Genomic DNA, 24,575 nt, shown 5'->3' on the forward strand with positions numbered 1-24,575 from the left:
TCAGCTAGAGATGCCAGAGTTCTAACCAAGAAATCTGGCTGGCAGATGGCATACCAGGCATGGGTAACCAATGCCCAGACAGTGCTGAGGCAGCGTCGGGAGCAGGCACGGCAGGAGCAGGCAGGACAGCTGGCTTCTGGTGAGTTGTGCTTGGGGGGGGGGGGGGCTCCAGTAGGAGAGCTACAGGGCCACCTGATGCTGATTATCCCTGTGCCCAGGAGGTGACTCAAGCCAGGAGGTGGAGCCAGTAGAGGTCCCAGAGGATGAGATGGCAGGTATGTGGGCTTGCTGGGAAGTGGGCCCGGGGCTGAAGTCTCTCGTGGCCAGCCAACCCTCCAGTACCGTCCTGCTGTCTTTGTAGGCCACAGCCATATGATGCAACGTGTACTGAGCACCATGCAATTCCTGTGGGTGCTGGGCCAGGCCACAGTAGATGGGCTAACACGCTGGCTGTGCACATTCACAAAGCACCACCGCACCATGAGTGATGTGCTTCGCGCAGAGCGCTACCTGCTCACCCAGGAACTTCTGCGGGTAAGGACCGCTTAGGCCGAGCCCCTCCTACACCTCATCAAGGCCACACCCATACCTACTGCCTGCTAAGCATGTATGAGCACAGCTGGGCCCATCCCAATGGCCTGAAATCTTTCCCATGCTCTCTGCAGGGTGGAGAGGTACACCGAGGGGTGCTAGACCAGCTTTATGTGAGTGAACCTGAGACCACACTGTCAGCAGGTCCCGTGGAAACCCGTGATGGACCCAGCACAGCCTCAAGGTTGGTGCAGAGCCCAAGGGGCCTGGGGTGAGCCCTGGTCCCCATTTCTTGTCCTCTGGCCCAAAGCAGGGACTGACCCCTGAGCTGCTGACAGGTCATCGGGGTATAGCACTGTTCAGTCTCAGCTACCCCTTGTTATCCTCCAGGTACCATTCCTTTATCCTCCCCCAGAGCCTAAGGATTGGCTCTCTCTGTAACCCTTTCTCCCATAGTGGGCTGGGAGCCGAAGAGCCTTTGAGTAGCATGACAGATGACACCAGCAGCCCCCTGAGCACAGGCTATAACACCCGCAGTGGCAGTGAGGAGATTATCACCGACACTGGGGACCTCCCAGCTGGGACCTCGCTGAATAGCTCCCAGGAGCTTCTAGCCAATGCTCGCACACGGATGCGCACAGCCAGTGAGCTGCTTCTGGACAGGTGGGACAGGGCTAGGCTGAGTGCAGGTTTTCAAGGGAATTCTGCTGAGTAGAAAACCCAGTGGGAGGAGCTGGGTGAGAGAGGGCGGAACTAGTTGGGCCTCAGGTTGGAGTCTGTCTGTTAACTATGGCTGCAGGTTGGGCTCTGCACCCTAGGGGTACTCCTAGCTCTTGCCCCCAAACTTCTGTGTCTGTGGCAGGCGCCTACACATCCCTGAGCTGGAGGAGGCTGAGCAGTTTGAAGCACAGCAGGGCCGGACACTGCGGCTGCTAAGAGCCATGTACCAGTGTATAGCTGCACACTCAGAGCTGCTTTGCTACTTCATCATCATCCTCAACCACATGGTGACAGCCTCAGCTGCCTCCCTGGTGCTGCCCGTGCTCATTTTTCTGTGGGCCATGCTGACCATCCCAAGGCCAAGCAAACGCTTCTGGATGACAGCCATCGTCTTCACTGAGGTGGGTGGCAGCTTGTAGGGTTGGGGCTGTCGCCTTTACCTGACGCATGCTGAGTGCCCTGTCCTGCAGGTCATGGTGGTCACCAAGTACCTGTTCCAGTTTGGCTTCTTCCCCTGGAATAGCTACATGGTGCTGCGGCGCTATGAGAACAAGCCCTACTTCCCTCCACGCATCCTGGGTCTTGAGAAAACTGACAGCTATATCAAGTATGACTTGGTGCAGCTCTTGGCTCTCTTCTTCCACCGCTCCCAGCTCCTGGTGAGCCCACAAGCTAGGGCAGGGGTGGCAGGGACTCCTTGGAAACTCCCGTTAAGCCCAGTGGCAAATCTGGATTCTTGAATGACACAGCATGGCTTTGGTCTGGCCTCCTGACTGCTCCCCTGTATTTTCTGTAGTGCTATGGCCTCTGGGACCATGAGGAGGACAGTTTCTCCAAGGATCATCACAGGAATAGTGAGAAGGACCAGGAGGCTGAGGAAGAGTCAGAAGCTGTGCTGGAATCACAGCCTGAGGCAGGCACTGAGCATCCTGAGGAGCTGGTATTGGCTGGTACCCCCAGGGATCACATCCAAGAGAAAAGGAATGTTGAATCTAAGGATGTGATCCAAGAGCCCCTAGAGGACCTTAAGCCCCAAAACAAGAGGCACATCAGCATACGCTTCAGAAGAAGGAAAAAAACTCCAGGAGCCAAAGGAGCAGCAGCTATGGGTGAGAACCCAGACTAGACCCCTGCCAGATTCCTCCTGAGAGGAGGAGACACAGATGACCCCTCAGTTGGAGATGCCCATGACAGCACAGGGACAACCCATTGGGAAGCACACAGTTGTTCAATACTCTCCCTGTATCTGTCCTTGGAGTTGTCCCTATACCTAGGATGAAATGCCTATGGGCCTGAGCTGAAATCTCAAGCCTACCCCAAGAAAGGACACAGCAGCAGTTGCTCTCACTGCTGACTGTGTGGAAATGGGGAAATCCCTGTGCTGTCTGTAAAGTGGAGTGATGATAGCTTGTTGGAGTAGACACCTAGTCCCTGGTGGGCTCACTGGCATTTCCCTGGACATACACCCTTACAGAGGCTGAGGAGGAGGAAGAAGAAGAAGAAAAAGAAGCTGCAGGGAGAAAGAGAGCACATCAAACTCGAGGAAAATTGAAGGTTCAGGAAAGAATGAAGGCAGCTGGGCGCCGGCTGCAGCGCTTTTGCCTATCACTGTGAGTGATCTGACTGGGAATGGTGGGCATTGGGGCAGGAAGGTGGTTTCTAGCTGGATACCCTCTGATGATGTCCATCCACAGAGCTCAGAGCATATATCAACCCCTGCGACGTTTCTTCCATGACATTCTGCACACCAAGTACCGAGCAGCCACTGATGTCTATGTTCTCATGTTCCTGGCTGACATTGTTGACTTCATCATCATTGTCTTTGGTTTCTGGGCTTTTGGGGTAAGTTGACCTGGGACCCCAGAGTGGAAGACTGGCTTTTAGGCCTTTGGCGTGCATGCCCTCAGAATTCTCAGGTGCACTAAGCTCCATCTCCCCAACCCGTGCCCTCCATTACAGAAGCACTCTGCAGCCACAGACATTGCGTCCTCACTGTCAGATGACCAGGTGCCAGAGGCATTCCTGTTCATGCTGCTGGTGCAGTTCAGCACCATGGTCATTGACCGTGCCCTCTACCTGCGCAAGACTGTATTGGGCAAGCTGGCCTTCCAGGTGGTCCTGGTGGTGGCCATTCACCTCTGGATGTTCTTCATCTTACCAGCTGTCACTGAGAGGTGGGTGATGTGAGGCACTGCACCCAGGAGCCTTGTTCTACCCTGATGCACTGTACATTCTGGATATGGCGCAGTTTGGATTGGCCTCCAGAACTGTTTCTGTCAGATTCACCCTCCCTGACATCCTGTCCTGTTCCATTCAGAATGTTCAACCAGAATGCAGTGGCCCAGCTGTGGTACTTCGTGAAGTGCATTTACTTTGCCCTGTCTGCCTACCAGATCCGCTGTGGCTACCCCACCCGTATCCTGGGCAACTTCCTCACCAAGAAGTACAATCATGTAAACCTCTTCCTTTTCCAGGGGTGAGTGTGGTCTGCCTAGGGAGCATGTGGAACAGGTAGAAGCCATTGTAGGCTGCGTCTGCTGATGGAACCCTGGCCTTGGCAGGTTCCGTCTAGTGCCATTCCTGGTGGAGCTGCGGGCAGTCATGGATTGGGTGTGGACTGACACCACACTGTCCCTGTCCAACTGGATGTGTGTGGAAGACATTTATGCCAACATCTTCATTGTCAAGTGCAGCCGAGAAACAGAGAAGGTGCCAGGGTAGAGGATGGATGGATATCTTTTGGGAGTTTACAACCTACCTGCACAACAGCCCAAAGAAAGGAGCTTTCTAGATCTCATGGACAGCTGCAGTGGGTCTAGGGGTCATCAGGGGACAGTGGACTGGGCCCTTGGGTTTGATGGTGGTGGCAGGCCGGTATTAGCTGTTTATTACCAGGGCTATGTACCCTGGTTTAGTATAATCCACAAAGTACATGCACTCACCACTGCAGTCAGCTTTAGGATATCTCCACCCCACAAAGAAACCCCGTCCCCTTTATTGGTTGTTCCCGATCTCCCCTCTCCATCCCTGGTGGTCTGTAGTGTACTTCCTGTCTGTGGGTTTGCCTGTTTGCTAACACAGAACCATTTTGTGCCAGGCTTCCTCCCCTTAGCAGTGTTCTCAAGGCGCTTCCTTACATCTATATAATAGATTCCATGGAGTGCAGAAACTCCAACGTGTCTAGCTACCTTTGCATGGATGGGCTGCTACTGTTTGCACCGTGTGTGTCAGCCTATGCATGACACTTATGAGGTCACTGTTCAGTCATTTTGAACTGTATGTGACTGTATGTGACTGCATCTCTCTCACCAGCAAACTGAAGTTCACATGTTTGACAGTTTATGTATTGCTGGCTGATTGTCTTCCCTAGAGAAACATCTGTTCAGATCACATGCTAGATGTGGCCAGGTCATGTTAGGTTTGTAAGCATTCTTCGTAGGCTCTGGCTACTCCATTCCACCACATGGCTGCTCTGCACTCTCCCACACTCTGGCTGTCCTTGCTTTAGAAAAAGATTTCTATTATTCTTGATTATGTGTATGTGTGTGTGTGGGGGGGGTTATGTACATGAGCGCAGGTGCCCATGGAGGCCAGAAGGCGTCAGATCCCCCTGGAGCTGGAGTTATAGGCAGTTGTAAGCCACCCAACATGAGTTCTAGAAACTGAACTCTGGACTTCTACAAAGGCAGTGTACTCTCATTATCACTTTTGAAACACAAAGTTAATTTAAAAAATACTGTTTCCCCTTTTGTGTTCACTTCTGGTGTCTTCCAAAGGCCCCAACTATAAGACTGCAGAGATGTCTGTCTTCTAGGAATTTTAAACTCACATCATGCTCTCTGTCCAATGTCCTTGCTTGCAGCTGTGCAGAAAGTAGGCTCCCTTCTCTTGTGAGTGTGACGTGCAGCTAATGTCCCAGCCCCATTCACTAAAGCAGCTGACCCTATTCAGGGTTATCTCTGGACCTCAGGCCTATTCAGTGACACCAGGTTGTGACCGAGAGGCTGGGAGGGTGACCACTATCTCCCTTCCAGAAATATCCACAGCCCAAAGGACAGAAGAAAAAGAAAATTGTCAAGTATGGTATGGGTGGCCTCATCATCCTCTTTATCATTGCCATCATCTGGTTCCCACTGCTCTTCATGTCACTGATACGCTCTGTGGTGGGTGTCGTCAACCAGCCCATTGATGTCACTGTCACTCTCAAGTTGGGTGGCTACGAGGTGAGTAGCCAGCCTCCAGCCCACCCATTCCCCACTAATGAGAGGCTACACCCACTCCTTGCGGACTGTGGATGGCTCCACACTGATCATGCATCCCATCCCTAGCCGCTGTTCACCATGAGCGCCCAGCAGCCATCGATAGTGCCTTTCACACCCCAGGCCTATGAGGAGCTGTCCCAGCAGTTTGACCCCTACCCAGTAAGTGACCACTTGGTGCGAGGTGGGCTGGCAGGGAAAAGGTGGCCTGCTGCCCATAACCGAGGTATGCTCCACACAGCTAGCCATGCAGTTCATTAGCCAGTACAGTCCTGAGGACATCGTCACTGCGCAGATCGAGGGCAGCTCTGGGGCACTATGGCGCATTAGTCCTCCAAGCCGGGCCCAGATGAAGCAGGAGCTGTACAATGGCACAGCTGACATTACACTGCGCTTCACCTGGAATTTCCAAAGGTGGGTCCTGTGTTTACAGGGTCTGGGGCATGCCCCACACTGCCTAACACTGCCCATCCCCCAGGGACCTGGCCAAGGGTGGCAAAGTGGAGTATACCAACGAGAAGCACACCTTGGAGCTGGCCCCCAACAGTACAGCACGGAGGCAGCTGGCCCAACTGCTCGAGGGCAGACTTGATCAGTCAGTGTGAGTGGAGACCACCTCGGGGCAGGTGGGCAGGAGGGCTTAAGATGCCCCTGACTTGCTGACTCCTCCCACAGGGTCATTCCCAACCTCTTCCCCAAGTACATTCGTGCTCCCAATGGGCCTGAAGCCAACCCAGTGAAGCAGCTGCAGCCAGGTGAGTGTGGAATCTGGGTGCTGGGACACAGCTTAGGCCAGGGATGGGTGATGGCCCCAGACTCCAACTACCCCACTCAACTCAGATGAAGAAGCCGACTATCTTGGCGTGCGCATCCAGCTTCGGAGGGAGCAGGTGGGTACAGGGGCTTCTGGGGAACAAGCAGACACAAAGGCCTCCGACTTCCTCGAGTGGTGGGTGATTGAGCTGCAGGACTGCCAAGCTGACTGCAACCTGCTGCCCATGGTCATCTTCAGTGACAAGGTCAGCCCACCCAGCCTCGGCTTCCTGGCCGGCTATGGGTGAGTACTACAGAGGAACCTCCTGTAGCTCCCCCACCCCCAGGGGAATTCTGAGTGGTCCTGATTCACACACCTCTCCCAACAGGATTGTGGGGCTATACCTGTCCATTGTGCTGGTCATTGGCAAGTTTATGCGGGGTTTCTTCAGTGATATTTCACACTCCATCATGTTCGAGGAGCTGCCATATGTGGACCGTATCCTCAAGCTATGCCAGGATATCTTTTTGGTGCGGGAGACCCGTGAGCTGGAGCTGGAGGAGGAGCTGTATGCCAAGCTCATCTTCCTGTACCGCTCACCAGAAACCATGATCAAGTGGACACGTGAGAAGGAGTAGGAGCCCGGCTCCTGGGCACCGGGAATGAAGGAGCTGCCCCAAGGGCAGCATGGCCACCAGGGCTGACAGAGCTCCTTGGATAGGAGTGTAGCCGCCTGAGGCTACGAGCTGTGACACATCCTCCTGGCCCATGTAAGCCCTGCTGATGCTGCTGTCAAAGGGATGCTGTGTCCCTACCTGTTGCGTCCCCACCTGTTGGGCTGGGGACCCAGTGTAGCTCAGGGGTAGCCACACTGGGTCTGGGGGCCTGGCTCTCCCTTCCCACAAGTACTGTAGAGTTTTCTAAGTAAAAACATTTTTATTTATACAAATGGACAGTCATAGACCAATCCCAGTGTTCTCGCCTTCCTGCTTAATAGCTTTGCATGGTTGGGTATGCCCAGGTTCCGCTCTGCTTTTCTCCTCCTCTTCCTCATCATCGTCTGTAATCAGATACTCCTGAATTTCTGGAGAGACCCAGGCCCTAAGGGAGACTGCCGTGAGAACCAGTCCTGGGGGGTCTCCCCAGAAGTCTCCCCAAAAAGCAGGCATTACCTCTGGCTGCGGAGCTGAGCCTCTGCCAGGACGTAGGGTGGCAATGGGTCCAGGGAGGGCTACAACAGATGGCAGTGTGAGAAGCCAAGGGGACCTTAAGGACAGCTCACAAGGACATACGGACGGCCACTCACCAGGTCCTTCATGTTCACCCGGCAGCCGTAACACAGCTGTTCTATGATACAGGCCTGCGTATCCCCCCTGTAGAAGCAGAACTGAACTTGTGTGTCTGATCTAACATTGACGTCTGTTTAAGGCCACAGTCTTCCTGCCCCCTCCACCCCTGTCCACAGGGCAGGGCACAGGCAGGGTCTTACCTCCTGCCAACTCCCCTGTGGCAGCTCTGGGCCAGACCCTCCCCTGCACCACAGCAGGGTGAGGCAGGCATCCCAGCCTCACCAGGCAGCATCTGGGAGAGATGTGAGGAGGACTGAGCCCCAAAGGCCGTGGCACTGTCTGCAACAGAGAGGGGCTGAGGGGACCCTGGGGCAGCCAAATAACCACCCCCACACAGTTCTCCAAGAAGGCCCTGCACGCACCAGCAGTGTCAATGTCCAGGGTACACATGCAGAGGAGGCAGCTGGGGCCTGAGGAGCCAGTGGCACAGCCGTCCCGGGGAGCCTTGACCAACTTCTCACTTGTCCTGTTGGCAGGTGCACAGGCAAACAGGAATAGGTAACAAGTATGTCTCCAGCCATAGGCTCTGCTCCCCTCAAGTGTGGGAAGCAGGCAGACAGCACCCTCAATGGCACACACCTGTACACAGTACTGACTGTAGAGGGGAACAGAGTCTGCAATCTCAGGATAAAGGCTTCCATCAGCCGGTGGATGCTAGCCTTTTCTGGAGCCTAGGGACAATCAGATGTGGTGGTGGTGGGGATGTTAGAAGGGCTGAGGGGCACCTAAAGCAAGTACCATGGGCTTCACATGGCCAGCCCCAGGGGACTAAGACCAGCACAGGATTCATACAGTGTAGAAGACACCCCTTGCCACCCCTTCACCTCAGGGACAGACTAACCCTCTCCCTCCAACCCTTCTCCTTAGGGGTATCAGCCTGCTCTTCTAGGATACAGGGCATGCTTGGAGGACCCTGGGATACACAGACACTGCTACTGGTCTTTTCAGAGGCAAGAGAGCAGGTGCTAAAAGTCACAGAGAACCAGCTGGGACCTCAGGGCCAGCCTTAGGAGAGGAAGGGCTGAAGCTGGCTGGCAAGGGTTCAATGCAAGTCCTCAACAATGAATGCACCAGGGATTTCTGACCCTAAATGGAGAGGCTATGCCCAACTAGCCCAAGCAGTTCTCACCTTGGTATCAATGGCTGGTGTGAAGACCGAGGGAACACCAAACAGGTGGTTGTAGAAGGCCACTTCCTTCAAGGTGTAGTCCCGCATGGGCCTCACCAACACCACATCCCCATGCCGCTCATCTGAGAAGCCCTGGGGAGCAGACACTATGTCTCAAATCCTAGTTCACCTCCTCTTATTGCCACTACCATCTACAACTGGGTCCCAGGCCTCTCCACTTGGAAGACCCCAGGAAAATCCAAAGGTGCTTTCAAATAAAAGAGGACAAAGAGGCAAGGGATAACCTGGCCTCTAGGCCCTGCATACCGTGTCCCAGGCAAGGAAGGCTCCTCTCCCCAGGGCTAGGTTGGTCATAAGTTTGATGGCCAAGCGGGTGCAGCTCTCCCCAGTCATCACCTTGCAGTAGCCATGGGTTCGGGCTACATGCACAATCAGATGGGTCCTGTGATGGGGTGAATTAGAGAAGCTGGAGCTGGAATCCTACAAGCCAGGCAGGGCTAGGGGTGGTGAGCTCACCTCAGGGTCTGCAGAAGCTCCTCCTTGGCTGTCAGTGTCCTTATGGAGCTGAACAACCTAGACAAGGCCTCAGTCTGGGCAGCTATGGGGGACCCAGCCATGCCTAGGGGTTCCTGGCTGTGGGATGGGTGTGGCTGATCTTCCCCCTGAGCTGGGCTGGCATAGCCCTCAACCCCTAGCATATGTTGCTGTTGCAGGAAGCTGTCCACAGCCATTTTGTAGGCCTCCTCTGTCCCTGCTGGCTCTTGGGAAGCACAGCACAGCACCGATGGTGGCAAGCTGAACACCTTCCAGAAGAAAGAAGGGACATTGTCCAAGGCCCACACCTGCCCTCCAAAAGAGTTAGAAAACCAAGGCCCAGGGCAAGAGGCCCACAGGATGGCCAATAAACAAGCATGTGGACCTGATGGGTATCCCCTCCAAGGTCACCACAGGTCACCACTAGGGGCAGACCCACCTACCTCCTCTAAGGCAACCACATGCCATGGGAATCCAGTGTTCTGCAGGATCAGCTTCACCTCAGCCAAGGTCTTTGCTCTGTCCTTTAGGCTCTGGCCACAGGCTGCTCCCTCTGTAAAACCCAGGTGGGAAGTACATAGGATTCACAGAGGAAGAGCGTGATGGGACAGGCTGAGGTAGTCAGTGTCACACACAGAAGTCCCACCACATCTACTCTTCCGTCTACTCTTCAGAGAAAGTTTCTGTATGTAAGGGTAGGACTGGCTCCCCTCACAGCTAAAGAAACTGCCCAGTCTTCCATCCCCAAAGACCAGCTCTAAACTCACCTTCCTCAATCCCTGGGCCCTTCAATATAACTAGAAAGGCACCTCTGTCCGCAGTGTGTCCCCTGAAGGGCCTGTTGGGGTTCACCAATCATTGTTGGGAACTGAAAGGACATACCATCAACATAGATGACTCCTGGCACAAAGCGCAGCCGTTTTGCAGAACCCTGACTCAGGCCCTAGAAGAGAAGTGTCAGGGCTCAGACGTGGCTAAAAGCATTTCTCTGGACTCCAGACTTCCCAGACAGTGAACAAAACTGCCTGCCCATTCCCTCCTCACACGGGTATATATGGTCCCAAGTCTCCCCTTCAAACAGGACAAAGTGTGGATCTGGGTCTCCCTTCCTACAGATGGATCAAGGGGTCTGGGCCTTCCTTCCTAATAGGAAGGTATGTGGATGCAAGTCTTGCTCCCACATGAGGGCATATCCTATCTGTATCAGAAACTTCAGAACCCACCCTCTCCAGTCCGTTTCTGACACCTAAGCAGCCTGAGACAACCAGCTGGACCATGGGGCCGTGGGGGCACTTTACCACCTACTGGGCACCTCAGAACCCTCAGAAAGTGATTTGGTATGTAAGAATAGAGGAGACAGCCCGTGAAAGACAGGAGCAGGGAGTTCTAAGAGGAGTGGTATCAGACACTGACAAAAATGGCTTCATGGTGAGCTATCTCACCCCCACATGGACAAATTTAGGGGACCAGCCGGTAAGGCAAAAACCCTAGAAGTACCACACAGGGTATTCACACTGGAACAGCACTGCCACTTACCGATTCCTGTCCTATCAACTACAGCCTGTACTCTGACCCCTCTAGTTGGTGCAGGTCCCTCTTCTGTGCCAAGGCCCCTCAAGGAAACCCTGCATACCCTCATCAGTGTCAGGCATTCTCAACTTGAGTCCCCATCCTATCTGCCTCATCCCCTTCTACTCAGGCCACTTCTCCCTGCTTCTGGATTGCACACCTGCTGAATATACACGTGAGATCCTACAGGTGTCCCAGCTGGGGTGGGGGTATTCTGTCTAGTGTCAATCAAAACCTTTGTAGTGCAGGCTGAGGAAAGAGGCCCGTTAATTCAATCCAGAAGCTTAGGCCCAAAGGATGGTGCACACATACCTCAAGAACCTGCCAGACCATGGAGCTGGATGACGGCCCCCCGGACCATGCCAACAGCACCTGGGGTTGGGAGAGAGCATCAGCAAGGACATGCATCTTCAATGTGAGCAGCCCCAGATACCAAGTTCAGAGATAGCAGGCCAGCTGAGGAAATGCACATACGGGAAGTCGGCAGGGGCTAACAGTCAAGCACCCAGGCCCCACTTGTACCTTCTCGCCAGGAAAGATGAGTCGGGTCTTCCCAAGCATGGCTCTGAACTTGTGAACATAGAATGCCTTGAAACAATCCCTGTAATACAGATATAAAAAGGGGCTGCTCTGCACCTACCCACTAGACCAGGAACCTATGGCAGTATCCACCCTAAGAGGCAACATCTTCACACAGACACTCTGTCAGAGCCTGGTGAGGGAGGTGGATGGAGGAGCTTTCCTGGTTATGACCCCCAGGGCTCCCCGTGGGCCCCCTGGGTGGTTAGGAAGGATTCAGCAAAAGAAAGACCGAGCCACGATTGGAACAGGATGAAGTCTTTTCAAAAACATGTTGATCATTTGTTTCAAGGCTGCTGCAGACAGGCACTGACTCTCTGAGGTGCACAGGGGAAGCAGGGAAATCTCAAAACCCTGTCTGACAGCGCTCCCAAACCATACTGGGTGGGTGACAAGAAAGGTTCGGGAAATCAGTTTCCGCTCCCTCCACCAGAATATTTTGTAGAAAAATCTTAAAAAAAAAAAAAAAACACACAGAGTCAGGCTGGACAGTGGTGACACATGTTACATGTTACTCCCAGCATTTGGGAGGCAGATCTCTGTCAGTTTGAGGCCAAGCCGGATCTACATCGCTAGTTCCCAAAAAACCAAAAAACAAAACCAGACTCAGTGATTCAAAGGACTTAGAAATGTGAAATCTTCATTCACTGAACAAACATACAGTATACAAGGCTACTGCTGATACTATTAGGTATTAGAAGAATAACACTGGAGATACACGCTCCTGCCATTGGAGAGTTAATAGGTCTTATTAAAACATTTGAAATCCAAAAGAGGTAACCCATTAAAGTTACAGATAAAATGCTGTGGCCCCAATGGGAATAATTTCTTGTTCCTGTCCAAAGACCTGAGAGAAGACTGAGCTCTCCTTCCAAGTCTGTATCCTGTGAAAGAAGGAACAACTTCCACCCAGAGTTCCCAAGATATTCTAATGTTCTTATCTGCCCGGATTACAACTGCCCCAAATGCCTGTCTTTCAATGCATCTTTCCCTCGAGTCTGGACACTACATAAACTTCCCCAGAGATCTTCCTACCACTAGGCCTAGCAAGGAAATTTGTGGGATTCTGTTTGACAGGGCCTCTCTGTAGTCCAAGCTGGCCTCGAATCTGTGGTAACTCTCCTGTCATAAGATCTCTAGTATTGGAATTACAGGCGTGAGCCTAGTTTAGATGACAACGGTCGTTACCAGTGGTTCCCCACCACTACTTGTGGTCAGGGCCAATGTGGCAAGCACGTACAAAGTAACTGTTCCCTTACAAGAAAAAAGCAAGCCTGGAAAGAGTGGCTGCCAAGATCTCACCTGCAGAAGGCATCTCCCGCTCGTATCACCACCACCGGCAGGCCTTCTGCGCACTTCACACACTTTTGCTCCCGGCTTTGGAGAGAATAAGAACATACATGGCAAATTCTCGCACCGCGGCGAACTTGGGGGAGCCAGCGTCTCGCTTCCCAGCCTGAGCCAGTGGAAGTGCCTGGCTCACACACCAGGGTCTATGCTTAGCTGCTGACTCAAAGAGGGTCACAGCGACCAGGTCTGTGGCTACGTGGGCCGAAGAGGGCTGTCCTTGGCCTGGTATAGAAGGCTCTTACCCCGGCCGCGGCACCGGCGGAGGCTCCCGGTGAGCCGACACCGCGTAGTCCTCACCGGCCTGACACATGGAGGTGCTGGGCTAGTCCGCGGTAGTGGAGAGCTGGCGCGACGAAATGACGTTAGCGCAAAGCGGACGCTGTCTGTCATGACGCAACCCGGGAGGGGCGAGCGGTGACGCCAGCGCGGCGCCGTCGCGGCAGTGACGCCGGCTTCCCGGCCTAGATAGGGGGCGGCGGCGGCGGCGGCGGCGGCGGCGGCGGCGGCGGCGGCGGCGGCCTGCCCGGGGATGGCGATGTTCCGCAGCTTGGTGGCCTCGGCACAGCAGCGGCAGCCTCCAGCTGGGCCCGCGAGCGGCGACAGCGGCCTGGAGGCGCAGTTCAGCTGTCCCATCTGTCTGGAGGTGTACTATCGGCCTGTGGCCATCGGCAGCTGCGGCCACACGTGAGCGCGCGCGCCGGGAGCCCACGGGAGGGGGGTCCGGGCCGGGGTCTTCGCGGGCGGCCGCACGGGGACATGGGGAAGGAGGCCTTGCCCCTACCCGCCGGCCGCGCGCCCTGCACCCGCCCCGGCCCCGCGCGTTGCCAACGGCCGCCGGCTGCTTCGAGGGTGGTGAATGCGGCCGCTGCGCCTAGCCTAGCGCGGGCGTTCGGGCTTGTAGAAATCGGGCGGGCCGTTGTAAATAAATGACTTGTGGCTTTTGCAATCCACTCTTATCCACCCCATGTCTGCTCGTTTTGACTTCCAAGGAAATGAGTTCCCTAAAGTTAGGAGAGGGGCTCATTTGGAGCCTGAGGCTGGTTTGTTTTGAAGGACTTGGCCTATTCTGAACCTGAAGCTTCCAGGCAGCAAAGCCTAACGGGATGGTCCCCAGACACCAAACACCTTGCTAAGCCAAGACCTCCCCCAATCTGGCTCCTCCTCCTCCGTATTTCAGGAATAAAACTTGAGGATGTGACTGCTCTGAGGGCGGCTCAAGGCCTTCACAGCTCCAGCCTGGTTGGGAGGGAGCCAAGATAGAGCATCTGCTCCATGACCTCCCCACAGCACAGATCTTGAGATTAGCAGTTGGGGGAAAAGGGCAGGAGGATTTCTCAGTAGAAGGCCAAGCTGCTGAGGAGGTGGGGCTGGCTCTCCACTGCTTGGGGCAGGACAAGGTGCACGCAGATTGGTGGAAGGCATTTTGCAAACAGGCAGCTGGTTTTGGAAGCTCTGATGCAGAGGGAACTGGAACTGCTTGGGTGGGCGTGTGCCTGCTAGTCATACTGGGAGGTGGCAAGGACCTTGTCTCCATCCAGAACTTTCCCTGCCCCTGGTGTCAGGAACCCAGGAACAGGAGGAGTTCCACTCCCACTGGAGAGGTTTGCTGAGTTGTCTTGTGAGGGCACAGCTCCTACTCAGTCTAATGCTACTGAGGAAGCCTTTGATCAGGATCCCCCCCCCCCTTTTTTGTATGCATGCATGAGTAGGCGGTTTACGGTGTGTTCTGTGAGGTTTGTCATTTTGAAAGCCTTGCCTCCAGCCCCTTTACTCAGTGCACACAGGCCACTCTGTTTACAGTTTCCTAGTATTCACCAAGCAATATTTGCCCCCTCCCCCAAGTCTTAATATGCTGTTCACCTGGCAAGGTAGAACATAGGCTTGAAAGCATCTTTCTTGTAAAAACTTACAATGGTGCTTCTGCAAGCTTTTGTTTGGACAGCCTTCACCTTGGAAAGGTGAAGCCTACTTTCTTTGCTGGTTCCATTTCCCCAGCTGTTCTCACCTACCTTTAATTTGCAGTAAATTTGCAGTGTCTGTTGGGTGTAGCCTATGTTCAGATAAGTGTGAGGTTTAAGCTTTTGCATCACCTTTTAAAAATTCACATCTTCGAGCCACCTGACCAGAAGCACTTTCCTTCCTGAGGTTTTCTTGTGAGTAGAACCCTACAGAATTGCTGGCCCACACCTAGACAAGAGAGGGAGAGGATATAGAGAGGGCCTTCAGGTTGTAGGTACATGCAAAATGCCTGACAGTAGAGCCATGTAGCAGTATGGAACTATCCTGAGGCCAGATAGGAACTGTGACTGGGATGAGGGGAATCTTGAGACTGCTCAGCCTCAACCTTGCCTGAGGAGGGTGTCTGAATGTTTGCTTATCCAGGAACACAGGAAGGGGAGATGCATTGGTGGGGCCCTATCCCACACTTATCCCCTCAGGTGCTTCATTTGGTGCCCATCTCCAGACTCTGTAGATGTAAGCAGGAACTCAGAGTGAGAAGTGTGCCCTGGGGACTAAGCTAAAAGCTGCACCTGGAATTTCATTCCACCTCCTCCTTAGGGGCGGTGACTCGGAGAGAGTCACACTATAGGCAAGCAGTATTCTTGAGACTTCTTGCATTCATAGAGGAGAATGAGCACCTTTTTCTCTGTCTATACCAGCATCTTCCTTGAAGACCTGCTCTTCCCAGCTCTGCCTGGGACACTTTCCTCTTTTCCCAGTGTGGCCTTGCTTTCCCTGTGGGTTTCTTTGAGGTAGAATTCAATGTTGCTCAGTTTGCTCATTGAGATTGTGGACACCAAGCTAGGCATGGTGGCTCATACCTGGAGGTTGGTAGTACTCCTAGTATTTGGAAGACTGAGATAGAACAATAATGAGTTCAAGGCCCAGTATGAAGCACAAAATGAAACCTTACCTTAAATTTTTTTTTTTAATTGTTTTGCTTATGGGTGTTTTGCCTGCATGTGTGTCTATGCATTGTGCATGCACTGCCTGTGGAGGCCAGGAATGGTGACGGCTCCCCTTGAGACTACAGTTACAGGCAGTTGTGGGTGCTGGAAACCAAACCAACATCCTCTTAAAGAAAAGTCAGTGTTCTTAGTCAGTGAGCTACTGAGCCATCTCTTCAGCCCCATGTCTCATCAACCCATTAGTTGACTAGAACCCATTGGTTTCTATTGTGCTTAGAGTTACACAACCTTTAGCACCACTTAGAACATTGCCCAGGCTAAAAAAAGAAGCCAGTGCTCACCTCCCTCCACAGTCTCTGCAGATACCAGTTTCTTTCCCTCTCTGGATTGGTCCATGCTGCATGTTTCATACAAATGGTGCTGTGCCTGCCGTACATGACCTTTGTGTTGGGCTTCTTTTCCTCAGTATTCCATTGCAAGGTGTACCTCCCTTTTCATGACTGAGTAACATTCCTGTACAACATTGTACACCCATGGCCTGCTGATGCACACCTGGGCTCTGCTGTGAACACTGGTATGCAGGTTTTCATGGAGCCCCATTGTGTGCACCATCTTATCAGCACCCGTAGAGATTAGCTGGCTATCCAACTCATCAAATCTTAGGACCAGTGACAGAAACCATTTTGGACTACCTACTTGCTGGGGTCCCAAGGGCTGGGTGTGTGGTTGCTGGTGTCATCTTTCCCTGCTCTGAACGCGGTGTGTGTGTGTGTGTGTGTGTGTGTGTGTGTGTGTGTGTGTGTGGTAGGTGACAAGGAACCACTCTTGACTGCAGAAAAGTGCCTCTGAGAATCCCTTCACAGTTGCTGGTGTCAGGTCTCAGGCTGATCTTGCTTGGTTAAACATTTCTTGCCAAGTGGTGGCTTCACCAAAAACGAGTCTGTAGGGCTGCCATCCTCACCATCCTCATTGCAAAGGGACCTTTTCTTGAGATCTCATAATGTCAGAGGAACATTGGCTAAGTCATCTGAAAATTCAAGAATAGTCTAACATCCCTTCTGACCAATGTGGCTTCTCCTCCCCACCCCAGAGCCTGCTAAGAAGTCACAGAGAAAAGGAAAACTTCACACTGGCTTCTTGAAGCCTTCTCACAGTCTTTGAAGTTGCCATCTTTCTGGAGGCTGAGTCAGTTCCCCCTCCTTCTACCAGGTGCCATCAACACTTGTGATTTTGTGCAGAAATCACCTTTTAAAACTGTGAGCTTCCATATTAAACCTGGACTCTTCACTCAGTGGACCCATATCAACAGACTCAGCCTTCCACCATTATCCCACACCCTTAAAATCCATTCCTACATGTTTTTCAAACTTTTGCTTGAATGAATTAGCAAACTCATTAAGCACTTCCTCGTGAACTACAATTTCTGTCTCTCTTCTAGGAGCATATAAATGTATATTTATACTCACTTAAAAACTTAACTCTGGTTGTAAGTCTAGAGGAAGCTATTGATAGGCCCTGAGAGACATCAGTATTGTCTTACCTGACATCTGGTTCAGAGAAAGTCACTGCTGGTTTAGCAGACAATGAAGGATTTCCTCAATCAAAGGTGGAAAGGTCAGTATTTCAGGGGATAGGGGTAGAAGTATATATTCTGCTGAGGATGGAGAGACTACATCCTCAGGTGGGATAAACTCTTGAGAATCTGAGGGTTCAAAGTTCTCAGTTTCAGTAGGGTCGGTCCTCCCACACATCTCCATCCGAAATTATAGGATCCCATTCTTTACCAGTTAATGCAAACACACTCAGTGGTTAGGACTTATGCTGAATTCAGCCAACCTTATAATGAGGTTTGATTTTTCTGCAACTTGAGCTCTGTGGCTGCTAGACAAAGCTTCTCTTCTAGGGCACAGATAGAAACTTTTAGACTGTGTGCACATCAGGGCTGGTCGGTTTTATTACTGATACCATTGTTGCCCTTCACTATATGAGATGCTGGAAGTTGGTTTATTTTATCACAGAGCTCATTCTTTTCCCTTGTCAATTTTTCCAGAGATGCTAAGAGCAACTAATTCTTTCCCTCATTCCCCTTATTTATCCACAAATTGTCAAAAGTTTTATATACAAAGTCACCAAATCCATTGCCTCTCGCAATTAGTGAATCAGGATAATCAAATCCCATTTATCTCCATAAGTTTATAAACTAGTTCACACCATGAACTTTCAGTACTCTCCAAGCTTTTCAGTAAGTAGGTTTTGGCAAATTGGAAATCCTATTCCGGATACTTAAAAAGTTCTTCCTTATACTTCTCTTGCTTTGAAACCAATTCTGACACCAAAAATCTGGATTAGTCAGTAGTCTCTAGAGAAACAGAACTTTTAGAGAGAGAGAGAGAGAGAGAGAGAGAGAGAGAGAGAATATGCATATATAAGTATAAAGGGGGTTGATTAGAATAGCTTATAGGCTGTGGTCCAGCTAATCCCAACAATGGCTGTCTACCAATGGAATCCAAGAATCCAGTCCACAAGGTTGAATATCTCAGTTGGTCTTCAGTATGTGCCAGAATTCCAAAGTAGGCTCTAATGCCAGTGAAGAAATGGACTTGCCAGTGAGAGCAAGAGCAAGCAGGCAAAGAGAGCAAGCTTCCTTCCCCCATGTTCTTTCTATAGGCTGTCATCAGAAGGTGTGGCCTAGATTAAAAGTGGGTCTCCCCACCTCAAAATATTTGGATTAAGGCTGGGTGGTGGTGGTGCATGCCTTTGATCCCAGCACTCAGGAGACAAAGACAGGTAGATTTCTGTGCGTTGGAGGCCAGCCTGGTCTACAGAGCAAGTGCCAGGACAGGCTCCAAAGCTGCACAGAGAAACTCTGTCTCAAAAGCAAACAAACAAAAGTCTGGGTTAAAAGGGGATCTTCTGCCAGGCCCTTAATCCTAGCACTCAGGGGACAGAGACAGGTGGATCCCTTAGTTAGAGGCTACCCTGATCTACAGAGCACATTCCAGGATGGAAACACTCTGACTTGAAAAACATAAGCAAAACAAACGTGGGTCTTGCACTTCAAATGGTTCAATTAGGAAGCTATCACTCACAGGTGTGCCCAGCATTTGGATTTTAGTTAATTCCAGATAGAGTCAAGTTGACAACCAAGAATGGCCACCAACTTGCACAGTTATGCTTCATTCCTTTTTGTTCCCCACCGGTATGTGTCTGGTGAATGGAAGATACTGCAAACACCAGCTGGGGGTGTGGGCAGGCAAGGGCAGAACTCCTGCTACTGGCATTTGGGAGCATGCAAGCAACAGATTGGGCCCCTACTGATCCTCAGTACTCCAAGTTTGTATCCAGTACCCACGCTAACCCAAGCCCAGTCCCTCCTGTTACCAAGCTTTGACTCATAGTATACAAGAACCCCCTATTGCCTTAGAACCCTGTCCCAGGAGACTTGCCTGGCCAACTTGACCATGTAGTGAATCAGGGCTCCAGGCCTGGCATTTTGTTCCCCAAAGTTGTTAGTCTCTTTACTCCCTGACCTTGGACTGATATCCTGACCCCTGAGGTTTTGTCAATCACCACATAATCTTGAGATTTTCAGGAAAGAAATGGGCATCTTAGGGTTCTTAGGGTACAGGCTGCAGGCGATGCACCAAATATAGGAAGGCTGTACTGTTGGAAGGGACAGCTCATCTCTTAACTATGTCCATCTGGGGGGTGGGGGCATAAGCATAAGATCGTCTCCAGAACTATTAGTAGCAACTGGGGAGCCTCTCTGTACATGCTGGCATGGAGGAAGTAGCCTCAGGTCCATGTCACCTGCAGGTTCTGCGGGGAGTGCCTCCAGCCATGTCTGCAGGTGCCATCCCCTCTGTGCCCGCTCTGCCGTCTGCCCTTCGACCCCAAGAAAGTGGACAAGGCCACTCATGTAGAGAAGCAGCTCTCATCTTACAAGGCACCCTGCCGGGGTTGCAACAAGAAGGTACCCGCCCTGCTCGGGTTTCCTAAGGCTGGGGGGCTCTGGGTGGGGCAGCTTCCGCCCATGGGTTCCACTCTCCCGTAGAGGAACTGGGTGCATGGGCTCACACCCCTTCCTGTTGAGTAACCACTCTGCTCCAGTGTGAAGCCACCTGCCAGACCCTCTCAGAGCTGCAGGGGAGCAATGCTGTCACGGGCTGCCTGACCCAGGCTCAGCTGACTCTGCATTGTGGCTGATGCAGATCCTGCAGATGCAGACTGAGCCATCAGGCAAACCTGGGGAAGCAAATAAGGTTGTGGGGCCTCTGAGGTGACAAGTGCAGCCAGACAGAGACAGGGCCTTTCAAGAATGAGCTCATTGCACCTGATGCCCTTGTCTGTCCTTAGGAGAATGGCATGAGGACTGTCCCCTGTGTCCCCACACAAGGTCCTCCTGCTTGTGTTGGGGCTTACAGGAGTCCTTCCATCCTGTCCCCAGAGCCTGCCTTGCTCCCACCTTGTCCCTTTGTTCCCAGGGAAATAAGCAGATGTGAGTAAACACTTTATGTTGCAGACATCCTGTGTCTCTAGTTAATAAGTTGTGTTTGTGCAAACTTGTCATCATGTCCTAAAGGTCATCAGGCAGATGAACTGGAACTGCCTGGGCCTGCAATAGTGAGGCCGAGTCAGTTGCTGTGGTCCCCTTTGGTGCTAGGGTGCCCTCGTGAGACTTCCTAAGGAGATGGGGTCAGAAAGCCTGTCAGTGTCACATGTGAAGTGACAGTCATCACTCAAACACCTGTTTCCAAGTTGTCTTCTGAAGTAAATGTCCCTGCATGGATACCCAGCTGTGAGAATGACTCAGGGAGATCTTCTCAGACCCCTGCAGGTCTTAGGCACGAACTCTGGATGCTGAGGACATGTGCTATACCCACCTGCCAACGCTGGTGTATTAACATGACCTCCTTCCCCCTCGGTCTTGTGAACTGTCTACTCCAAGCCTTGGTGTGCACCAGGGGACAGGAACTTGTGTCCACCTTCAGGGAAAGGCTGGCCATGGATTCTTTTCTCTCTTCCGGGTTACTCATTGAGCCCATGTTGGGATGAGAACCCCCTACTGAGCATCCTCTGCCAGGTCCCCATCCCTTTCCTTCAGGCCAGGCTGCTGCCCTTGGCCAGCTTACTCTGGCATGAATGTGGTGACTTGATGGGGCTAGCTGAGTGGTAATTATCACACTACAATGTGAGCTTCACCACACAAGGTATTTTGTTAGAGGAGGGTCTTTCACTGGTTTCCCCCTGAGGGTGTGAGCTTTTTTTCTAATAGGCATGGATCCTGTCCACTCATTGGAAGAACTTCCCTGTCCCTAGATCTCTCTCTAGTGACTCAGGCATGGGGCCTGCTGGTCCTATCTTGGGGGTTAGTGGTCTGCACCTGCTCTATACAACATCCCTGAGAGCCATGAACACTGCTGTGTGCTGTGTAGAGACCCCATGTATCCTTGTGTGTTATCTCTTGTTCCCAGCATTCCTTCTGGAAGCCCCTGTTGTAGATTGCTGCTCAGAGCCTTTGTTTAAGAGCAGAAGGAATGGATCTGATGCTTTTGCTGGTCATTCTCTGTCCCTGCTACCTGAGGTCATGACCTGCCCAGTTCTGCTTCTCCTCTCATCTCATAGGTGACTCTGGCAAAAATGAGAGTGCACATTTCCTCCTGCCTGAAGGTCCAGGAGCAGATGGCTAACTGCCCTAAGTTCGTCCCTGTGTTGCCCACATCCCAGCCCATCCCCAGGTAGGCAGCCTTGAGGGGACCCAAGATGGGCAGAGTGAGGGTACTTCTTAGGCTAAGGACGGCATAGTCATCTCCCCTCTGTCGTGCCATATCCCATTAGTCCAGTGTGTGGGGTAAAGGAGAGGACCAGGAGTTCCCTTACAAGGCATATGGTCCTTCTTAGGCTACAGGGGATGGGTCAGGGCCAGCCTGTCCACAGAGGGGAGGGCGGGTTTTGGGAGGGGTTGGGTCGAGAACTCTCAGCCCTAGCCTCACTCAATGTTTTCCCACCCCAGCAATATCCCCAACCGATCTACCTTTGCTTGTCCCTACTGCGGAGCCCGCAATCTGGATCAGCAGGAGCTGGTGAAGCACTGTGTGGAGAGTCACCGAGGTGACCCCAACCGTGTGGTGAGCATCAGCAGCTCAGGGCTTCTGCCTGAGGGAGACATGGGGGTCTGGGCTGGGCTGGGGAGTAGGACACACAAGTGTGTCCCTTAGGTGGTGATGTTCTACAGGCTGCCAGGAGAGGCTCCCCTCCCTGCTACCCCCCAATCTCTTTGTTCTAGGTATGCCCCATCTGCTCGGCAATGCCCTGGGGGGACCCCAGCTACAAAAGCGCCAACTTCTTGCAGCACCTGCTGCACCGGCACAAATTCTCCTATGATACCTTCGTGGTAGGTACCCTGCCTAGCTCCTTCAGAGTTTCCTGCTGGGCCATGACAGTGCCAAGACTCAGTGACCACTGGAGGGCACCAGGCATCCAAACTTGGCAAGGGCTTGGACTTAACACATGAGTCTAGCTGCTCTGGGTCACTGTGGGCCGTCTGAGGCAGCAGTAACTTGGTTTTGTAGCAGCTTCAGAGACTTGAGTCCTTGGTAAGCTACGTACTTCAAGGTAATTGTGAAGAGAAGCTGGAAGGGCTTGTTGCCCACCCCTGATCTGGGTCAGGAGAGCACAGCCCACTTACAGGCCCCTCACCCAGGCTTCTCCTTCTAGGCATCCCCCATGTACCCCATCATCTCCTGCATTTTCCAGCCCAACTAAGGTTTTCTTTCTTCCTGGTCCTCAGGGCTGGTGATCGTGTTGCCCTGATTGAATTTTCATCTCAGAAACCCCAGTTCTTGGCCACGAAAATGGGTCAGAGTCTAAAGGCTCCTGCTGCCAAGCAACAGATTCTTACTGTCTGAAGGGAAAAACCTACTCATTCATGAAACCACCCCTCATAGTCACAAATCTGCAGACTACTGACTTGCAACATGATCCTAAGATAACTTTGGGAAGCCACTGGGGAAGAACTGGGAGCTAGATAGGGCTGTGGCATCATGAGACATTTTTTGCAAGGTTTGGGATCACAGAATGAAATGTTATTGGAGTGAACTAGCATGGGAAGTGGTCTGGCTGATGGGAGCCATCTGGTCTTCCCAACCCTCTCAGAACTTATCTCTACTTGTTTTTTAGGACTACAGCATCGATGAGGAAGCCGCCTTCCAGGCTGCCCTGGCTCTGTCCCTCTCTGAGAACTGAGGCACAGCTTGGCCACCTGCCTCAAGTTTGGGGCCGAAGACACAATCCCGCCTCAAGGGATAGGGCGGTTGCCCTCCTGCCCTGGCACCTGCACAGGAACATGCCTCACTGGGCTGAGTGGAATTTCACACAAGGAGAGCTGGTCTCAGAGCTCCCAGGGCTGGGATGCTGGCTAGCTGGCCCCTTGCCATCAAGCAGGGCCACTGGGTCCTGGCCGGCAGCACTGGGTCATCGGTGCTTCAAGAGGCAGGTGCTGGCCATTGGGTTAGAGCAGTTGGCTGCCTTTCCCAGCCATGATGTCCTCGTGTGGGGAAGGATGAGGTGCCCTAAGTTGTGCCCCAGCAGGACTAGGGGAGGAGGTGCCTAGCCAGGCTGCCAGCCCACCCAGTCCCCAGCTTCGCTTCCACCGTAAGCATTTGGTACTGGCTTTTGTGATATTTAGGAACCCTGCGTTTTTCTATCTTATCCTGTGTGATAATCTTTTCACGTTTTATAGAGCAAAAACAAAGCAGTTCCTCTTCATACCGCAATACCTGTGTTTGACTAGGAAGAACAGTATTTTTATGGAGCATTTACAAAGTTATATTTTTTAAAAAAAAAAATAGTCAAAAATAAACCCTTGTGTGGGATTGGTGCAAAGTGGGAAGGAGAGTGGGCATAGCCAGGGCTATGTGTGCGACAAAGGTGGTGTCCCCAAGCCACTTGCTCTTTGAGGAGGAGGCTCTTGTTTACTGTTTCCCTTACGATCATAACCCAGGTGATATCCTAGCACCCCTGGCCACTTGCTGTGACCGGTCCCAGCAAAATGTAGGACAGTCCAGGCAGAAGGGGACTCTTCTCCTGCCCCAGGAACTGTCCATGGCTCCCTGTCACCATCCAGAGCCAACCACGTCCCTCCTCAGGCAGAGACTGCACTTACCAGTGGTAGAGCCTCAGAGGCCAGAAAACATTTGTCGGCATCTTGTTCTGTTCATGGCATAAATTGCTGTCTTTTCAAAAGAGTTTAAATAAATTGTTTCCAAGCATCCACAGCAGCCCTGGTGCTGGGTTTTACTGTCAGTGTTAGTTGGGGGCTACCAGGCTTCATGGTTCTTCTCGCCTAAAGGTGCTTTTTCTCTGGTAGTTGTATCACCATGTGCCCTCGGTCACCTTTTCCCCGGCCTCTGGATGGGGACATTAGCACCAGTGCCTTCTCTCATAGTCTTTGGCTCCCGTTTCTTACTATACTGAAGCTGGACCCTGGATCTTATGAGGTAGGCCAACTATTATGACTGGTCCAGGGGCCACAGGTGCACTGCTGTCATCTAGCTCAGGTTCCTAATAGCTCAGGAGTGCTGGGCATGGTGACTCATGCAGGGAGTAGCCAGCACTCAAGAGACTGAGGCAGGATTTCTATGAGTTCAAGGCCAGCCCGTGTTGCATGGCAAGTCCCAGGAGGTCAGTAAGGACTATAATAAATAAAAGCTGAGGAGTCACCTGGCAGCCAGGTCCATCACAGACTGCTGCTTGCCTTACTTTGTTCTGAGGTGGAACCCAGTGGCAGGTCTCTGTTTAACAGTTCACACTTAAGTGAACATGGGCAGGCAAGTCAAAGCCTCCCACCCAGAGGCTGTAATTGAGAGGGACTGGTTATGGACAAACATATAC

The 24,575-nt window shown here is 52.3% G+C and overlaps 3 protein-coding genes across 6 annotated transcripts in view; 2 read left to right on the forward strand and 1 right to left on the reverse strand.

Moving 5' to 3' along the window:
* Piezo1 (piezo type mechanosensitive ion channel component 1) overlaps positions 1–7,231 on the forward strand; it is a 64,420-nt gene extending 57,189 nt beyond the window's left edge. For all 3 annotated transcript variants that reach the window (XM_051201379.1, XM_051201381.1, XM_051201380.1), the window contains 20 exons: positions 46–139; positions 219–275; positions 362–534; positions 666–775; positions 988–1,194; positions 1,394–1,652; positions 1,722–1,910; positions 2,048–2,360; positions 2,726–2,861; positions 2,946–3,093; positions 3,211–3,425; positions 3,569–3,727; positions 3,813–3,960; positions 5,286–5,474; positions 5,580–5,672; positions 5,752–5,924; positions 5,989–6,111; positions 6,186–6,265; positions 6,351–6,567; positions 6,653–7,231. In XM_051201379.1, coding sequence (XP_051057336.1) covers positions 46–139; positions 219–275; positions 362–534; positions 666–775; positions 988–1,194; positions 1,394–1,652; positions 1,722–1,910; positions 2,048–2,360; positions 2,726–2,861; positions 2,946–3,093; positions 3,211–3,425; positions 3,569–3,727; positions 3,813–3,960; positions 5,286–5,474; positions 5,580–5,672; positions 5,752–5,924; positions 5,989–6,111; positions 6,186–6,265; positions 6,351–6,567; positions 6,653–6,902 — 3,333 coding nt within the window. In that variant the 3' untranslated portion in view covers positions 6,903–7,231. The remainder of the gene's footprint in view (positions 1–45; positions 140–218; positions 276–361; positions 535–665; positions 776–987; positions 1,195–1,393; positions 1,653–1,721; positions 1,911–2,047; positions 2,361–2,725; positions 2,862–2,945; positions 3,094–3,210; positions 3,426–3,568; positions 3,728–3,812; positions 3,961–5,285; positions 5,475–5,579; positions 5,673–5,751; positions 5,925–5,988; positions 6,112–6,185; positions 6,266–6,350; positions 6,568–6,652) is intronic.
* Ctu2 (cytosolic thiouridylase subunit 2) lies at positions 7,181–13,158 on the reverse strand. 2 transcript variants are annotated; one of them, XM_051201383.1, is made up of 15 exons: positions 13,017–13,158; positions 12,727–12,801; positions 11,368–11,446; positions 11,158–11,217; positions 10,159–10,219; positions 9,720–9,829; positions 9,259–9,545; positions 9,049–9,184; positions 8,743–8,874; positions 8,193–8,284; positions 7,976–8,079; positions 7,754–7,892; positions 7,571–7,637; positions 7,437–7,495; positions 7,181–7,365 (listed from the first exon to the last, which is right to left on the reverse strand). In XM_051201383.1, exons 1-15 carry the CDS (start codon positions 13,082–13,084, stop codon positions 7,221–7,223), a joined length of 1,614 nt encoding a protein of 537 aa, XP_051057340.1. In that variant the 5' UTR covers positions 13,085–13,158; the 3' UTR covers positions 7,181–7,220. The 2 variants fall into 2 exon arrangements, with proteins under 2 accessions (XP_051057340.1, XP_051057341.1); XM_051201384.1 differs by having other exon boundaries at positions 12,727–12,880; positions 13,017–13,141.
* A 20-nt stretch (positions 13,159–13,178) lies between these two features.
* Positions 13,179–23,959, forward strand: Rnf166 (ring finger protein 166). Its single transcript, XM_051201385.1, has 7 exons — positions 13,179–13,245; positions 13,279–13,458; positions 19,500–19,656; positions 21,309–21,421; positions 21,697–21,811; positions 21,970–22,077; positions 22,863–23,959. The coding sequence occupies exons 2-7, from the start codon at positions 13,304–13,306 to the stop codon at positions 22,926–22,928; spliced, it is 714 nt and encodes a 237-aa protein (XP_051057342.1). The 5' UTR covers positions 13,179–13,245; positions 13,279–13,303; the 3' UTR covers positions 22,929–23,959.
* Positions 23,960–24,575: the final 616 nt, after the last annotated feature.

Source organism: Phodopus roborovskii, unplaced genomic scaffold (genome assembly GCF_943737965.1).
Source record: "Phodopus roborovskii unplaced genomic scaffold, PHOROB, whole genome shotgun sequence".
Classification (NCBI taxonomy): domain Eukaryota; kingdom Metazoa; phylum Chordata; class Mammalia; order Rodentia; family Cricetidae; genus Phodopus; species Phodopus roborovskii.